This window comes from Entelurus aequoreus, linkage group LG15 (assembly GCF_033978785.1).
Source record: "Entelurus aequoreus isolate RoL-2023_Sb linkage group LG15, RoL_Eaeq_v1.1, whole genome shotgun sequence".
In the NCBI taxonomy this organism is placed as follows: Eukaryota; Metazoa; Chordata; class Actinopteri; order Syngnathiformes; family Syngnathidae; genus Entelurus; species Entelurus aequoreus.
Genome location: NC_084745.1, coordinates 51,902,852 through 51,922,016, shown reverse-complemented (window position 1 = coordinate 51,922,016; position 19,165 = coordinate 51,902,852). Strand labels below are relative to the sequence as shown.

The window sequence follows — 19,165 nt, the reverse complement described above, 5'->3', positions numbered from 1 at the left end:
ACAAAACAAAACAAAACAAAACAAAAAAAAAACACAAGTGCAAAACTTCATGAAGTACAAACCGAACAAAAATACAAAAGAAGTAATATACAGGTACACCTCACAGGATGATACAAAACAGATACAAAACCAGGCAAAAAACAAGTAAATTAATAAATATAAAGCAAAATGTAAACACTTATGGCTGTCCATATGATTTTATTGTTCTGTCTTTATATATTTTTTTCAATTTGAATATATTTTTACAATCTTTTATCTCATTATAAAGAGAATTCCATAGTTTAACCCCCACCACTGATATACACATTTGTTTTAAAGTTGTCCTTGAATACTGATGTTGGAAATGACCTTTTCTTCTATGCTCTTCATTCTCAGAAGTGATGACAAACATTTTTTGTAAATTTGCTGGTAATGTTTTGCTTTTAGCCTTAAACATGACACATAATGTCTGTAACTTTACTAGCTCCTGTAATTTCAATAAACCTGAATTAATGAATAATATGTTAGTGTGTTCTAAGTAATCTACTTTATGAATAATCCTTATAGCTCTTTTCTGTAGTTGATACAATGCCTTTATGTTACTCTTATATGTGTTCCCCCACACTTCCACACAGTAGTTGATATATGGCAATATAAGTGCACAATACAATATACGCATTGCCCTATAATCTAACACATATTTTACCTTATTTAATATAAAAATACTCTTAGACATCTTTTTCCGCAGATGTGCAATATGAGATTTCCATGTCAGACCGTCATCCAGTATCACTCCTAAAAATCTAAGTTCAGAAACCCTTTCAATATCTATTCCATTTATTGACAATTTGATCGTTTCCTCCCTTTTCCTCTTACAAAAAATCATGAACTTTGTTTTTTCTACATTTAATGATAATTTATTGGCATCAAACCATCTCTTAAGTTTAATCATTTCCTGTTCAATAATTTTTGATAATGCTTTTAAGTCGTGTCCCGAACTATAAAAGTTGGTGTCGTCCGCAAATAATACAAATTTCAATAACTTTGATACCTCACATATATCATTAATATATAAAATAAACAATTTTGGTCCCAAAACCGAACCTTGTGGAATTCCACATTCAATCCTCATTTGTTCAGATGTATTACCCATAAAATCCACAAACTCTTGTCTATTATCTAAATAACTTCTTAGCCAGTCTAAAACTACTCCTCTCACACCAAATGAATACAACTTGGACAATAATATAGAATGATCTATAGTATCAAATGCTTTTTTAAGATCGATAAATACCCCTATAGTGTATTTCTTATTATCAGTTGCTGTTGCTATATCCTCAATTATATTCATTACAGCTGAAGCAGTGGATCTATTGGTCCGGAATCCATACTGGCTCTCACTCAACAGCATGTTCTTTTCAATAAAACTATCTAATTTTTTTACAAATATTTTTTCAATTATTTTAGAAAATTGTGACAGTAGTGACACTGGTCTGTAATTAGTGAATCTATGTTTATCTCCCGTTTTAAAGAGTGGAATTACCTTTGCTACCTTCATTTTATTTGGAAAGGTCCCTGTTTGAAAAGAAAGATTAAAAATATAACAAAGAGGTTTGATGATACAGTCAATAGTCTTTTTTACAATTATCATGTCTATACCATCACTGTCTGTTGATGTCTTATTTTTCAGTTTTGTTACCACCGATACAATTTCATTTTCACTAACATCTCCTAGAAGCATGGACTGTAGCACTTTGCTTCCCCCTCTCCATCCACTCTGTATATCTTTATGTTCTCCAATACTCTCTGCCAATTTGGGTCCAACATTCACAAAAAAAGAATTGAATCCGTTTGCCACTTCATTCATATTTGTTATCATCTTATTATCCTCATTGATAAAATGGCTTGGTGGGTTTGTAGGCCCAGATGTTTTTCCTATTACCTTGTTCAGAATATTCCAAGTTCCTTTGATATTGTTTTTATTTTTTTCTAGTAAATTATTATAATATTCTCTTTTTGCTTGTCTCATTATTGTTATCAATTTGTTTTTGTAAACCTTATATTTTGTTTCAGCATCCTTTGTTTTTACTTTTATGAAATCTCTATAAAGTTTGTTTTTCTTTTTACAAGCATTCTGTAGTCCCTTTATAATCCAAGACTTTTTATTGTAGCTGTCTCTTTGTTTCCATACATTCGGACAATGCTTTTCATACAATGATAAATATATATTAAGAAAAGCCTCATATGCAGCATTTGCTTCTCCCCCATACACCTCATTCCAGTCTGTTTCAAATAAGTCCTTCCTAAACCTATTTATTGCCTCTTCAGTTCTTTTCCTTACATATCTATGAGTTTTTTCCTCCCTCTTTTTATCAATTGGACAGTCATAAGTAAGAAACACAGGTAAGTGGTCACTTATATCATTAATTACTAGTCCACTTTTTATATTATTTTTTATGTCATTTATAAAGATGTGATCAATTAACGTTGCACAATTTGTCGTTATTCTACTGGGTTTGGTGATCAATGGATAAAGCCCTCTACTATATACCACATCCAAGAAGTCTCTTGTTGATTTATTTGTGGGTGAGCTTAGCAGGTCTATGTTATAGTCGCCACACATGACAAATGTTTTATTTTCCTTCACCTTACACAATAATTCTTCCAAACTATCATTAAATGCTTCTACTTTAGACCCAGGTGTCCTATACATACACGTAACAATAACATTTCTCTTCTTTTCTATTTCTACCTCTACAGTTACACATTCAAATAAATCATCAATTACCACTGTCATACATTCCACAGGTCTACATTTCAATTCACAGTCAACAAACAGGGCCACACCTCCTCCCTTCTTGTTTCTTCTACTACAGTGATACAACTCATACCCGTCAATGGAGAAATCGATACCTCTGTCTTTATCGATCCATGTTTCAGAAAGTGCTATTATTTTGAATTTGCCATTTAGAGTCTTCAGGTATTCGTCAATCTTTGAGAAATTTGCATATAAGCTTCTACAGTTGAAATGTATTAAAGAAAATGTATTATCTAAACTAACATTGTCATTGAATTGTTCCTCTGTGTAGTAGTCACATGTAGCATTGATTGAGTTGAACAGATGGTTTTCTGGGTCAACATCATTTTCAAAGTCATACAGTTTATAGTCCATGTATTCAGCTCTTAGAAACTTTTGATTCTCAGTTGTCTCACCTTCTCGCTGCGTAGCCTTCCCCGTCTCCAGCCAAGGATGAGCCGTGTCAGTCATAAGTCTAGCAGGTCTCATCTATATTGATCCAAGTCGCGGAGCTCTCGGATCATGACAACTTTGGCTTCTTCATATGGTCCATTTAGCCGAATCATGATTTTGCAGTTCCGTGTCCATGTTGCTTGTATCTTGTTTTCTTTTCTGAGGATGCGTGCTTGTCTTGCAATGTCAGCGTTCTTCTTGGTAAGATGTTCATTGATGTAAACCCCAGTTCCCTTCAGCTTCCTTCCCTGCCGTAGTAACTCCGTCTTGTGTTTCCGATTTACAAACCGGATCACAATGGCTGGGTTGGTTCTGCTGTCCTTCCTGGGGATAGTATGGCACGCTGAAATGCTGCCACTTTGAAGAGTCATGTTCTTACTGGAAAAAAAGTTAATTACTTGCCGTTCAAGTGTCACAAGTTCGTCTGCCGGGGCTTCGGCGTCCTTGTCAGCGTCCCTGCTGCGAGTCCCGGCCACTCTTGCATATGTGCGATGTTTGGTTTCTAGTCCACTTATAATTAAATCGTCCATTCTGGTGTACTGTTCAATTTCGTCAATTCTTGCTTCTAGGTCAACAATTTTCTTGTCTTTTTCCTTGATGATGTTTTTCAGCATTTTGATTTCGGTCAACAACTCCATGAGTGTGTCTTGCTGTTTGGCCACTGTCCTTACATCCTCCGACAGGGAGTTAAGCGATTTTCTGATCTCCTCCAAGTCTTCCTCGAATTTCTTGTGTTTCGCACTCATTTTCTTAATTCACTTGGTTTTCTTCTTAATTTCAGTTCGGTTTCTTTACTGGCTAAAACTCACAACCCAAATTGCCGAGACGCGTCACTGCACTTTCGCCTTCCCACCGATGGGGTCCCGTCCGGCCTGGCAAGCCTCGCTCCAGCCTCTCTCCTCTCCCGGGCCTCGCCGCAGTCACCTGCCGGTCTCGTCTCCACGAGATGGTCCCGCTGCTGCCAGCCGCTAGCCGTTAGCCGCCAGCCTGGCCTCTCCCTCGCCGCCCTGCTGCCGTCACTTGCCGCCGCGAGAAAGCTGCTGGTCCCGCCGCAGTGAGGTGGTGGTGCCGCCGCTGCTGGCCGGTAGCCGGGCCTCTCCCTGCTTGGTTGGTGCGGGCCTCACTGCTGTGTAGCCGGGCGACGGCGGCATGAGCCTCTTCCTTTCCAGATGTTTCGCGTTCGTTTGTGGCGTGCTGCTGCTCGGCCCCGCTGTGGTCTGCTGTGGCGTGCTGCTGCTCGGCCCCGCCGTGGTCTGCTGATTCAATTGAATAGACTGCAAAGACAAGATATTTCATGTTCACACTGAGAAACTTCATTTGTTTTGCAAATAATCATTAACTTAGAATTTAAGGGCAGCAAAACATTCCAAAAAAGTTGTCACAGGGGCATGTTCACCACTGTGTTACATGACCTTTCCTTTTAACAACACTCAATAAAGGTTTGGGAACTGAGGAGACACATTTTTGAAGTGGAATTCTTTCCCATTCTTGCTTGATGTACAGCTTAAGTTGTTCAACAGTCCGGGGGTCTCCCTTGTGCTATTTTAGGCTTCACACATTTTCAATGGGAGACAGGTCTGGACTACAGGCAGGCCAGTCTAGTACCCTCACTCTTTTACTATGAAGCCACGCTGATGTAACACGTGGCTTGGCATTGTCTTGCTGAAATAAGCAGGGGCGTCCATGATAATGTTGCTTGGATGGCAACATATGTTGCTCCAAAACCTGTATGTACCTTTCAGCATTAATGGTGCCTTCACAGATGTGTAAGTTACCCATGTCTTGGGCACTAATACACCCCCATACCATCACACATGCTGGCTTTTACACTTTGCGCCTAGAACAATCCGGAGGGTTCTTTTCCTCTTTGTTCCGGAGGACACGACGTCCACAGTTTCCAAAAAAAATTTGAAAAGTGGGCTCGTCAGGCCACAGAACACTTTTCCACTTTGCATCAGTCCATCTTAGATGAGCTCGGGCCCAGCGGAGCCGGCGGCGTTTCTGGGTGTTGTTGATAAATGGCTTGCGCTTTGCATTGTAGAGTTTTAACTTGCACTTACAGACGTAGCAAAGTGTTCCTGAGCCCATGTGGTGATATCCTTTACACACTGATGTCGCTTTTTGATGCAGTACCGCCTGAGGGGTCCAAGGTCCGTAATATCCTTGTTTGTGAACGACTGAGCATTTCACGGAAGCTGCTTTTATACCCAATCATGGCACCCACCTGTTCCCAATTAGCCTGTTCACCTGTGGGATGTTCCAAATAAGTGTTTGATGAGCATTCCTCAACGTTCTCAGTCTTTTTTTGCCACTTGTGCCAGCTTTTTTGAAACATGTTGCAGGCAACAACTTTGCTTCTAGAACAATCCGGATGGTTCTTTTCCTCTTTGTTCCGGAGGACACAAAAACAATTTGAAAAGTGGACTCGTCAGGCCACAGAACACTTTTCCACTTTGCATCAGTCCATCTTAGATGAGCTCGGGCCCAGCGGAGCGGGCGGCGTTTCTGGGTGTTGTTGATACATGGCTTTCGCTTTGCATTGTAGAGTTTTAACTTGCACTTACAGACGTAGCAAAGTGTTCCTGAGCCCATGTGGTGATATCCTTTACACACTGATGTCGCTTTTTGATGCAGGACCGCCTGAGGGGTCCAAGGTCCTTAATATCCTTGTTTGTGAACGACTGAGCATTTCACGGAAGCTGCTTTTATACCCAATCATGGCACCCACCTGTTCCCAATTAGCCTGTTCACCTGTGGGATGTTCCAAATAAGTGTTTGATGAGCATTCCTCAGCGTTCTCAGTCTTTTTTTGCCACTTGTGCCAACTTTTTTGAAACATGTTGCAGGCAACAACTTTGGTTCTAGAACAATCCGGATGGTTCTTTTCCTCTTTGTTCCGGAGGACACAAAAACAATTTGAAAAGTGGACTCGTCAGACCACAGAACACTTTTCCACTTTGCATCAGTCCATCTTAGATGAGCTCGGGCCCAGCGGAGCCGGCGGCGTTTCTGGGTGTTGTTGATAAATGGCTTGCGCTTTGCATTGTAGAGTTTTAACTTGCACTTACAGACGTAGCAAAGTGTTCCTGAGCCCATGTGGTGATATCCTTTACACACTGATGTCGCTTTTTGATGCAGTACCGCCTGAGGGGTCCAAGGTCCGTAATATCCTTGTTTGTGAACGACTGAGCATTTCCCGGAAGCTGCTTTTATACCCAATCATGGCACCCACCTGTTCCCAATTAGCCTGCTCACCTGTGGGATGTTCCAATTAAGTGTTTGATGAGCATTCTTTAACTTTCTCAGTCTTTTTTTTCCACTTGTGCCAGCTTTTTTGAAACATGTTGCAGGCAACAAATTCCAAATGAGCTAATATTTGCAAAAAATAACAAAGTTTACCAGTTTGAACGTTAAATATCTTGTCTTTGCAGTCTATTCAATTGAATATAAGTTGAAAAGGATTTGCAAATCATTGTATTCTGTTTTTATTTACCATTTACACAACGTGACAACTTCACTGCTTTTGGGGTTTGCACAATTCCACTAGCATTTCAGTTGAGCTTCTATCTTTCAGACAACAGCCATAATAAACATGAGCTGTCCAAGAAAGGCTTTGATAACCCAGCATGCAAGGAGCAAGGAGAAGTGCAGAAAACCCCGGAGAAACCAAAGACTGCTGAGGCAACAAGTGGCCACCAGCATGAGAAGGATGGTGCAGGGCCAGAGAAGCAAGAAAATGACGGTATAAACAAATCGACTGTCTGACTTATAACATGATGTCACTTTTCCTCATTCAATACCTAGTATTGGGCATTATCAAGAGATTGTTCCTGTTCTTGTGTCTTTAAAAAAATGCACTCCCATACTGCCAGGTGCCACTTGTAACCCATGTGATCAGGTCCTGTCGGCCAATCAGAAAATAACTTCTACACTGCAAAAACTGAAATCTTAAGTAAGATGAAATATGTCAAATAAGGGTGATATTTGCTTATTTTCTGTCTGATGCGATAATTCTTCTCACTTAGAGATGTCGGCCTGCCGATATTATCGGCCGATAAATGCTTTAAAATGTAATATCGGAAATTATCGGTATCGTTTTTTTTTTTTTATTATCGGTATCGTTTTTGTTGTTGTTGTTGTTGTTTTTTTTGTGTTTTTATTAAATCAACATAAAAAACACAAGATACACTTACAATTAGAGCACCAACCCAAAAAACTAGGGATGTCCGATAATGGCTTTTTGCCGATATCCGATATTCCGATATTGTCCAACTCTTTAATTACCGATACCGATATCAACCGATACCGATACTGATATATACAGTCGTGGAATTAACACATTATTATGCCTAATTTGGACAACCAGGTATGGTGAAGATAAGGTCCTTTTTTTTTTAAATTAATAAAATAAAATAAGATAAATAAATTAAAAACATTTTCTTGAATAAAAAAGAAAGTACAACAATATAAAAACAGTTACATAGAAACTAGTAATGAATGAAAATGAGTAAAATTAACTGTTAAAGGTTAGTACTATTAGTGGACCAGCATGTGTGCTTACGGACTGTATCCCTTGCAGACTGTATTGATATATATTGATATATAATGTAGGAACCAGAATATTAATAACAGAAAGAAACAACCCTTTTGTGTGAATGAGTGTAAATGGGGGAGGGAGGTTTTTTGGGTTGGTGCACTAATTGTAAGTGTATCTTGTGTTTTTTATGTTGATTTAATTAAAAAAAAAAAAAAAAAACGATACCGATAATAAAAAAAACGATTCATTTGAGAATAGGGATGTCCGATAATGGCTTTTTGCTGATATCCGATATTCTGATATTGTCCAACTCTTAATTACCGATACTGATATCAACCGATGGATATACAGTCGTGGAATTAACACACTATTATGCCTAGTTTGGACAACCAGGTATGGTGAAGATAAGGTACTTTTTAAAAGAAATAGTAAAATAAGATAAATACATTAAAAACATTTTCTTGAATAAAAAAGAAAGTACAACAATATAAAAACAGTTACATAGAAACTAGTTATTAATGAAAATGAGTCAAATTAACTGTTAAAGGTTAGTACTATTAGTAGACCAGCATGTGTGCTTACGGACTGTATCCCTTGCAGACTGTATTGATATATATTGATATATAATGTAGGAACCAGAATATTAATAACAGAAGGAAACAACCCGTTTGTGTAAATGGGGGAGGGAGGTTTTTTGGGTTGGTGCACTAATTGTAAGTGTATCTTGTGTTTTTTATGTTGATTTAATTTTTTTTTAAAAACAAACAAAAAAAACAAAAACGATACCGATAATAAAAAAAACGATACCGATAATTTCCGATATTACATTTTAACGCATATATCGGCCGATAATATCGGCAGGCCGATATTATCGGACATCTCTACAAAAAACCTCCATCCCCCATTCACACTCATTCACACAAAAGGGTTGTTTCTTTCTGTTATTAATATTCTGGTTCCTACATTATATATCAATATATATCAATACAGTCTGCAAGGGATACAGTCCGTAAGCACACATGCTGGTCCACTAATAGTACTAACCTTTAACAGTTAATTTTACTCATTTTCATTCATTACTAGTTTCTATGTAACTGTCTTTATATTGTTGTACTTTCTTTTTTATTCAAGAAAATATTTTTAATTTATTTATCTTATTTTATTAATTTTTAAAAAAAGGACCTTATCTTCACCATACCTGGTTGTCCAAATTAGGCATAATAATGTGTTAATTCCACGACTGTATATATCGGTATCGGTTGATATCAGTATCGGTAATTAAGAGTTGGACAATATCAGAATATCGGATATTGGCAAAAAGCCATTATCGGACATCCCTATTCTCACTAAGCAGATTTGATGTTAGAGTGTTTTACTTGTTTTAAGTGCTTTGGTCCTAAATAGGGATGTCCGATAATGGCTTTTTGCCGATATCCGATAATCCGATATTGTCCAACTCTTTAATTACCGATACCGATATCAACCGATACCGATACTGATATATACAGTTGTGGAATTAACACATTATTATGCCTAATTTGGACAACCAGGTATGGTGAAGATAAGGTCCTTTTTTTTTAAATTAATAAAATAAAATAAGATAAATAAATAAAAAATATTTTCTTGAATAAAAAAGAAAGTAAAACAATATAAAATCAGTTACATAGAAACTAGTAATTAATGAAAATGAGTAAAATTAACTGTTAAAGGTTAGTACTATTAGTGGACCAGCATGTGTGCTTACGGACTGTATCCCTTGCAGACTGTATTGATATATATTGACATATAATGTAGGAACCAGAATATTAATAACAGAAAGAAACAACCCTTTTGTGTGAATGAGTGTAAATGGGGGAGGGAGGTTTTTTGGGTTGGTGCACTAATTGTAAGTGTATCTTGTGTTTTTTATGTTGATTTAATTTTAAAAAAAACAAAAAAAAAAACGATACCGATAATTAAAAAAAACGATACCGATAATTTCCGATATTACATTTTAACGCATATATCGGCCGATAATATCGGCAGGCCGATATTATCGGACATCTCTACTAAAAACCTCCCTCCCCCATTCACACTCATTCACACAAAAGGGTTGTTTCTTTCTGTTATTAATATTCTGCTTCCTACATTATATATCAATATATATCAATACAGTCTGCAAGGGATACAGTCCGTAAGCACACATGCTGGTCCACTAATAGTACTAACCTTTAACAGTTAATTTTACTCATTTTCATTCATTACTAGTTTCTATGTAACTGTCTTTATATTGTTTTACTTTCTTTTTTATTCAAGAAAATATTTTTAATATATTTATCTTATTTTATTAATTTTTTAAAAAAGGACCTTATCTTCACCATACCTGGTTGTACAAATTAGGCATAATAATGTGTTAATTCCACGACTGTATATATCTGTATCGGTTGATATCAGTATCGGTAATTAAGAGTTGGACAATATCAGAATATCGGATATCGGCAAAAAGCCATTATCGGACATCCCTATTCTCACTAAGCAGATTTGATGTTAGAGTGTTTTACTTGTTTTAAGTGCTTTGGTCCTAAATAGGGATGTCCGATAATGGCTTTTTGCCGATATCCGATATTCCGATATTGTCCAACTCTTTAATTACCGATACCGATATCAACCGATACCGATACTGATATATACAGTCGTGGAATTAACACATTATTATGCCTAATTTGGACAACCAGGTATGGTGAAGATAAGGTCCTTTTTTTTTTTAAATTAATAAAATAAAATAAGATAAATAAATTAAAAACATTTTCTTGAATAAAAAAGAAAGTACAACAATATAAAAACAGTTACATAGAAACTAGTAATGAATCAAAATGAGTAAAATTAACTGTTAAAGGTTAGTACTATTAGTGGACCAGCATGTGTGCTTACGGACTGTATCCCTTGCAGACTGTATGGATATATATTGATATATAATGTAGGAACCAGAATATTAATAACAGAAAGAAACAACCCTTTTGTGTGAATGAGTGTAAATGGGGGAGGGAGGTTTTTTGGGTTGGTGCACTAATTGTAAGTGTATCTTGTGTTTTTTATGTTGATTTAATTAAAAAAACAAACAAAAAAAAACGATACCGATAATAAAAAAACCGATACCGATAATTTTCGATATTACATTTTAACGCATATATCGGCCGATAATATCGGCAGGCCGATATTATCGGACATCTCTACAAAAAACCTCCCTCCCCCATTCACACTCATTCACACAAAAGGGTTGTTTCTTTCTGTTATTAATATTCTGCTTCCTACATTATATATCAATATATATCAATACAGTCTGCAAGGGATACAGTCCGTAAGCACACATGCTGGTCCACTAATAGTACTAACCTTTAACAGTTAATTTTACTCATTTTCATTCATTACTAGTTTCTATGTAACTGTCTTTATATTGTTTTACTTTCTTTTTTATTCAAGAAAATATTTTTAATGTATTTATCTTATTTTATTAATTTTTAAAAAAAGGACCTTATCTTCACCATACCTGGTTGTCCAAATTAGGCATAATAATGTGTTAATTCCACGACTGTATATATCGGTATCGGTTGATATCAGTATCGGTAATTAAGAGTTGGACAATATCAGAATATCGGATATTGGCAAAAAGCCATTATCGGACATCCCTATTCTCACTAAGCAGATTTGATGTTAGAGTGTTTTACTTGTTTTAAGTGCTTTGGTCCTAAATAGGGATGTCCGATAATGGCTTTTTGCCGATATCCGATATTCCGATGTTGTCCAACTCTTTAATTACCGATACCGATATCAACCGATACTGATACTGATATATGCAGTCGTGGAATTAACACATTATTATGCCTAATTTGGACAACCAGGTATGGTGAAGATAAGGTACTTTTTTTTTTAAATTAATAAAATAAAATAAGATAAATAAATTAAAAACATTTTCTTGAATAAAAAAGAAAGTAAAACAATATAAAATCAGTTACATAAAAACTAGTAATTAATGAAAATGAGTAAAATGAACTGTTAAAGGTTAGTACTATTAGTGGACCAGCATGTGTGCTTACGGACTGTATCCCTTGCAGACTGTATTGATATATATTGATATATAATGTAGGAACCAGAATATTAATAACAGAAAGAAACAACCCTTTTGTGTGAATGAGTGTAAATGGGGGAGGGAGTTTTTTTGGGTTGGTGCACTAATTGTAAGTGTATCTTGTGTTTTTTATGTGGATTTAATTAAAAAAAGCAAAAAAAAAAACCAAAAAAAAAAACCGATACCGATAATAAAAAAAACGATACCGATAATTTCCGATATTACATTTTAAAGCATTTATCGGCCGATAATATCGGCCGGCCGATATTATCGGACATCTCTAGTCCTAAATGATATCAGTAAGATATTACAGCTTGTTGCTGAGATTTGATGAGCTATATTGAGTAAAACATGCTTGAAACTAGAATATCAACTGTTGCAAAGCTGTGTCATCAACACTCACAAGTATAAAACTACTTTTTTAAAGTAATTGTAGTGGATTGTCCGAAGCTTAAATAGCAACAAAAGTGAGTTTAGTACAAAAAGTTTATTTACCCATAGTCAAAAGTGCAAGTCGGATTGAGCTGTCTCTGCAGACAAACAAAACGTCCTCCGGAGGACACACAACAAAAGCAATCTCTCTAGAGTCCTGGTCTGCTGGCCATTTTATCTGTTTCTTCGTGCGTCACTCTGTTTTTCTCGTGCGTCACGGTCTTGTGGTCTTCGACATGTTTGTTTTTGCAACATCCTTGAATCCCTTAATCATACTTAGACAATCAAAACATTTTGCAGACAGGCTGGCACGACTTCATATTCAACTCTGTCCTACATCTGGTTCTATTCAATGGTATAGAATAGAAGAGAAATGAAATGCGCAGACATTCTTAATAGACACGAAAATTCTACTACATAATAATTTCTTATTTCAAGCATGAAATAAAAAATCATGACTTTGACACAATTGTGTCTCATAATTAAAACAGATGACAGCCAAATGGACTTTGCTGTTTTATTTTCAATGGAACAATAGAAAATACGTACTCATATAGTAGTACAGTTGGCACAGTACAGTAAACTGACAGTTAATATTTAAACATTTAGCATTTCTAACAATTTTGAACAGAAATAGTTCATGCACATTCAGATAAATTCTTCAAGATTACAATTAAAAACATTTTGGCCGGGGGCCGGGCTGTATATATGCGCACTAATTGACTGAAAGAGCACGCACTTGGCGCGATGATGTCATGTTGTGGATGGAAAAATGCATTTTCAGACGATATGATTTGCTTGAGCGGCTAGGAGACCCCGAGAGTAACAAGCGCTTGCCTTGTTGCCTTTCCATTAAGAACAATAAACTAGTTTTTAGTATAAGTTTGCTGGTTTCAAGAAATGTAATGCTGAGCACATATCATTATGTCAAGATAATGGCACTAGCATTTACTTCATTTAAGAATATTTTTCAACATATTGAGCAAAAAGGTCTCTTTTTTTTCTACCAAGAAAAGTGCACTTGTTATTAGTGAGAATATACTTATTTTAAGCTATTTTTGGGTTAATTGAAGTTAGCTAATTAGGGTCCGCTAGTACCCTTTATAAAGGACTCCCACAGGGAGTCCATTGTACAGGGACAAAGGACCCTATTGAAATTGTAAGGTTTTATTATTATTATACTATTATTATTCTTTCTTTCTTCTTCCGCAGCTTTGCGCACTGCTTTGCCCCCCTTAACATGCTTCAAAACTCACCAACATTTTTACACACAGTGGTAGTAAAAAAACCAAACCCCAAAAATCAAAATTGCACTCTAGCGCCCCCTAGGAAAAACAACAACAAACTGCCTGTAACTCCCACTAGGAAGGTCGTAGAGACATGAAATAAAAACCTGTATGTAGGTCTCACTTAGACCTACAATTCATAATTTCACATCCTCGGGCAAAAACCAACAGGAAGTTGGCAATTTCCCATTTTAGACAAAAATGTACTAAAAACACTCCTTTTTACGTCCTTGACCTCTAATTTGACCCCCTTAAAATACTTCAAAACTCACCAAATTTCTTACACACATTGGGACAGTTAGAATTTAAGATCTAAAAAAAAAACGAACCCCAAAACTCAAAATTGTGCTCTACATAATTTTTGAAAAAAACAGAGAAAAAACTGCTCCTCAGAGGACAACTCAGACAAAACTGCTTGTAACTTCCGGTAGGAACGTCTTAGAGACATGAAACAAATACCTCTATGTAGGTCTCGCCTAGACCTACATTTCATAGATTGACATCCTTCAGCAAAAATCAACAGGAAGTTTGCTATTCCTCCTTCGAAACTAAATTTTTGTTACAACCGGTCACCAAACATCAAACGTTATCCCCTCTGAGCGCGTTTGTCGTTTCGGCTTCAAACTGCTACAGGAGAGAGATTGAACCCTTCTGATTAAACGTTCTGTACGGATTTTTGATACGTGCTACCGTTTTGATTTTACGAGCCTTCAAAGACCCGCAGCACTAAAGTTGCTTCGCTGCTGTGATTTTACGCGCCGTCAAAGAAAACAACCACTGTGCCGCGACACCTAGGAAAAAGACACAGACACAACTTCCTCTAACTCCCAGTACGAATATCGTAGGGACACGAAACAAAAACCTCTATATAGGTCTTACTCAGGACTACCACTGGACAAAAGTATTGGGAGACCTAGGACTAGCACCTGCCAAAATGCGGACCCGTCCAACGCTGCTTGCAGCTTTAATTTTACTTGTTTTGGAAAGTCTTGACAAGCCATATTTCCTTGTTCTATTGGCAGATAATTTTGCTTAGTTCAAATAAAATACCCCTCATTTTTGTGTTTTTTTCTCGTCTTTGAACACTGACTTTTTGCAGTGTAGAAAAGGCACTGAAAATGAAAAACAAGGAATTATAAGGTTTAACAGCGTCTTTGAAATCCACAGTCTAATGCACGGGGTGTCAAAGTTATTTTAGCTCAGGGGTCACATGGAGGTAAATCTATTCCCACGCAGGCCGGATTGGTAAAATCATGGCATGATCATTAAAAAATAAAGACAACTTCAAAATGTTTTATTTTGTTTTGTTTTTACTTTGGCCAAAAATAGAACAAGCATATTCTTAAAATGTAAATATTAAAACTAATCCTCTTGTCAAAACACTTCAAGTTACTTGAACATTTTGAGGAAACATATTGGTGTGCAGTTTCAAAAACCCCATGAAGAACACAATAAACTTAGACTTTGAATCCATCCATTTTCTACCGCTTGTCCCTTTTAAATGATTTGCAAATCCTTTTCAACCTATATTCAGTTGAATAGACTTCAAAGACAACATATTTAACGTTCGAACTGGAAAACTTGGTTAATTTTTTTCAATTATTAGCTCATTTGGAATTTGATGCCTGCAACATGTTTTAAAAAAGCTGGCACAAGTGGCAAAAATGACTGAGAAAGTTGAGGAATGCTCATCAAACACTTATTTGGAACATCCCACGGGTGAACAGGCTAATTGGGAACAGGTGGGTGCCATGATTGGGTATAAAAGCAGCTTCCATGAAATGCTCAGTCGTTCACAAACAAGGACGGGGCGAGGGTCACCACTTTGTCAACAAATGCCTGAGCAAATTGTTTAAGGAACAACATTTCTCAACTAGCTATTGCAAGGAATTTAGGGATTTCACCATCTACGCTCCGTAAAATCAAAAGGTTCAGAAAATCTGGAGAAATCACTGCATGTAAGCAGCAAGTCTGAAAACCAACATTGAATGCCCTTGACCTTCGATACCTCAGGCGGTACTGCATCAAAAAGCGACATCGGTGTGTAAAGGATATCACCACATAAACCACTGTCGGTAACTACAGTTGGTCGCTATATCTATAAGTGCAAGTTAAAACTCTACTGTGCAAAGCGAAAGCCATTTATCAACAACACCCAGAAACGCCGCCGGCTTCGCTGGGCCCGAGCTCATCTAAGATGGACTGATGCAAAGTGGAAAAGAGATCTGTGGTCTGACGAGTCCACATTTCAAATAGTTTTTGGAAACTGCTGAGATCGTGTCCTCCGGACCAAAGAGGAAAAGAACCATCCGGATTGTTTCAGGCGCAAAGTTCAAAAACCAGCATCATCATCATATTAAAAATAATACTCTTGGCAAAACACTTCAAGTTAGTCGAAAATTCTGAGGAAAAAAATTGATGCAGTTCCAAAAACACCATGAAGAACTTTGTCTCAGTGTTTTTACAAAGCCATGACACTTCAAGCACTTCCTGTTTAGCATTCTCATGTTGACAGTTCATTAGAGACGTGTTTGGTAAAGCAATCGAGTGTTTCCTCAAACTACCGCATTGGTGACATCCACAACTGCCGCAACACATTAATTTATCGTCATTCCAATTATATTATGATAAATACAATTGTCCAAAAAAAATGACACCATAGTAGCAGAATTAAAGGTAGCATACTGTTGCGTTGACCAGATGTTCCTCCAGGGAATTTAAGTTTCTGGTCTCTCCCAGGTTCTTTGAATGGCACATAAGCTGAAGTTTAAATTGATCACCAGGCAGTAGTTGGTATTTTGTGGTTTATTCTCAAAGCTTTGAAAACAAACGTGAGACCAAATCCAGTACAGAAGCGTTCACTAGCCCAGCCAAGATCGATCTTCCCCAAACCCACGGAAGTGCTGTGTTCTTCCATCTGTCCCTCGCTCCCACCCTCGTTGTTATGGCTACTCCCTGAGTTATCTCTACTCCCTGCATTCCAGAGCTATCAAAGCCGGACCATACCGTACACTTTGAAGACTCAAAAGAGAACAAAATGGAGCTGTTTTGCAATACGACCACGAAACTAAAGAAGTAACACTTAAATATGGATATATGTAGATATCCACTTCCGTCAATACCTAAAACTTAACCAATGTGAACATGATAGATTTAAGCATACAGTAAAATAGAACAAACACAACAAATGTAGAACGATACATTTTTACAATGGAATTCAGGGTGCGCATCGTGCATTCAACCAATTGCGAGTGCTGCACGGAACTCTGACTACAAAGAGGATGGTCAAGTTGACTTAAGTCTTTATATCTTACCATTTCATAATTTTATCCGTTAAGTGGTTAATTCACAATAAAGAAGGTATTGTGTGTCGCCACAGCGTTATTAAACAGTGTGATGCGTAACTTGAATTGCAGCATCTAGTGGACACATTTAGAACTGCAGTTTATTTCATTAAAAAAATTGCAGTTCATTTTTATTTTTAGCAAACTCATCTTGTGGGCCGGGTTGAACTTGTTTGGTGGGCCTGATGCAGTACCTTTGACACCCTGGTCTAGTTTGACAAAATGTTTAAATATCATAACCAAAAATGGTTTACACTGTCAAATAAGCACTATTAAGTAATAATAATAATAGATTTTATTTGTGAAAAGCACTTTACATTGAGTAAACAACCTCAAAGTGCTACAGTGTATTAAAAAAATAAATAAATAAAAAGGTAATAAAAAATAAATAAAAATAAAAACTAGAACAGCCAAATAGCTAAAACTAGCATGCATATATCTAAAAAAAGGCTTTTTTAAAAAGAAGGGTTTTTAGGCCTTTTTTAAAAGCATCCACAGTCTGTGGTGCCCTCAGGTGGTCAGGGAGAGCGTTCCACAGACTGGGAGCGGCGGAGCAGAAAGCCCGGTCTCCCATTGTTCGTAGCTTTGTCCTCGGATGTTGGAGGAGGTTAGCCTGTCGTAGTATTGTTGTTACCCAATCCCTGGTATTTGTGTTGTTGTGCCTCCATCACCTTGTTATTTTGTCAACACTGTTTAGGCCAGCCGTTCTTCGAGGCGGAACCAGCAGACCTGGTGAAGGGTGTGTGTATCCAGAACCTAGTCAAGGTGTTCGGCAGTAGCCCCAGACCTGCTGTGAACGGCCTCACTCTCAGCTTCTTTGAGAACCAGATCACTGCCTTCCTCGGCCACAATGGCGCTGGCAAAACCACCACCATGTACGTGTCACACCAATCCTGTGCTCCCACACTGATAATAGTTATTTACCCGACTCCTTTCTTTCTGTCTCCCGAGGTCCATCCTGACTGGTATGTTCCCACCCACGTCAGGCACCGCGACCATTTACGGGAAAGACATCCGCACAGAAATGGACAGCATTCGCTCGTCTCTTGGAATGTGCCCTCAGCACAACACCCTGTTTCAATAGTATGAAGCTTACATTCTGTACATAACAACACTTTCGTACAAACACTTACATACACGTACAGTCCTGGTCAAAAGTGTACATACACTTGTAAAGAACATCGTGTCATGGCTGTCTTGAGTTTCCAATAATTTCTACAACTCTTATTTTTTTGTGATAGAGTGATTGGAGCACATAATTGTTGGTCACAAAAAACATTCATGAAGTTTGCTTCTTTTAATTAATTTATTATGGGTCTACTGAAAACCTCCAACTCCAACTACGTGTCTCATCCCGGCTGCTGCTAATAAAGGCGACAGGTGATTAGATAACAAGGCCCACCTGGGCCATCTACGCACCTGTCGCTGTCTTCGAGGCCGGTCCTGGCACACCCCGTTCCGCGGCAGGCCCGCAGGCCACGTCCCCCCTCCACAAACATATCTTACGTGGTACTGTCGAAATTAAAATAGTTGTAAAAAGAATAACGAAATTAAATATTTGAACTCACAATTTGTACACTGCAAAAAGTCAGTGTTTAAAAAAAAGGAAAAAAAATACAAAAATGAGGGGTATTTTATTTGAATTAAGCAAAATTATCTGCCAATAGAACAGGAAAATTTGGCTTGTCAAGACTTTCCAAAAAAAGTAAAATTAGCTAACCTCAATGAACCCAAAAATACCTTAAAATAAGTATATTCTCACTGATAACAAGTGCACTTTTCTTGGTAGAAAAAAAAAAGTTAAAGTTAAACTACCAATGATTGTCACACACACACTAGGTGTGGTGAAATTTGTCCTCTGCATTTGACCCATCCCCTTGTTCACCCCCTGGGAGGTGAGGGGAGCAGTGGGCAGCAGCGGTGGCCACGCCCGGGAATCATTTTTGGTGATTTAACTCCCAATTCCAACCCTTGATGCTGAGTGCCAAGCAGGGAGGTAATGGCTCCCATTTTTATAGTCTTTGGTATGACTCAGCCGGGGTTTCAACTCACAACCTACCCATCTCAGGGCGGACAGTCTAATAATAATAATAATAATAATAATAACAGATTTTATTTGTAAAAAGCACTTTACATTGAGTAAACAACCTCAAAGTGCTACAGTGTATTAAAAAGATAAAATAAAAAGATAATAAAAAATACATAAAAATAAAAACTAGAACAGCCAAATAG

The 19,165-nt window shown here is 37.3% G+C and overlaps 1 protein-coding gene across 2 annotated transcripts in view; it reads left to right on the top strand.

Moving 5' to 3' along the window:
• LOC133630255 (retinal-specific phospholipid-transporting ATPase ABCA4-like) overlaps positions 1-19,165 on the top strand; it is a 152,267-nt gene that overhangs the window by 82,414 nt on the left and 50,688 nt on the right. For both annotated transcript variants that reach the window (XM_062021728.1, XM_062021727.1), the window contains 3 exons: positions 6,804-6,971; positions 17,631-17,808; positions 17,885-18,016. In XM_062021728.1, coding sequence (XP_061877712.1) covers positions 6,804-6,971; positions 17,631-17,808; positions 17,885-18,016 — 478 coding nt within the window. The remainder of the gene's footprint in view (positions 1-6,803; positions 6,972-17,630; positions 17,809-17,884; positions 18,017-19,165) is intronic.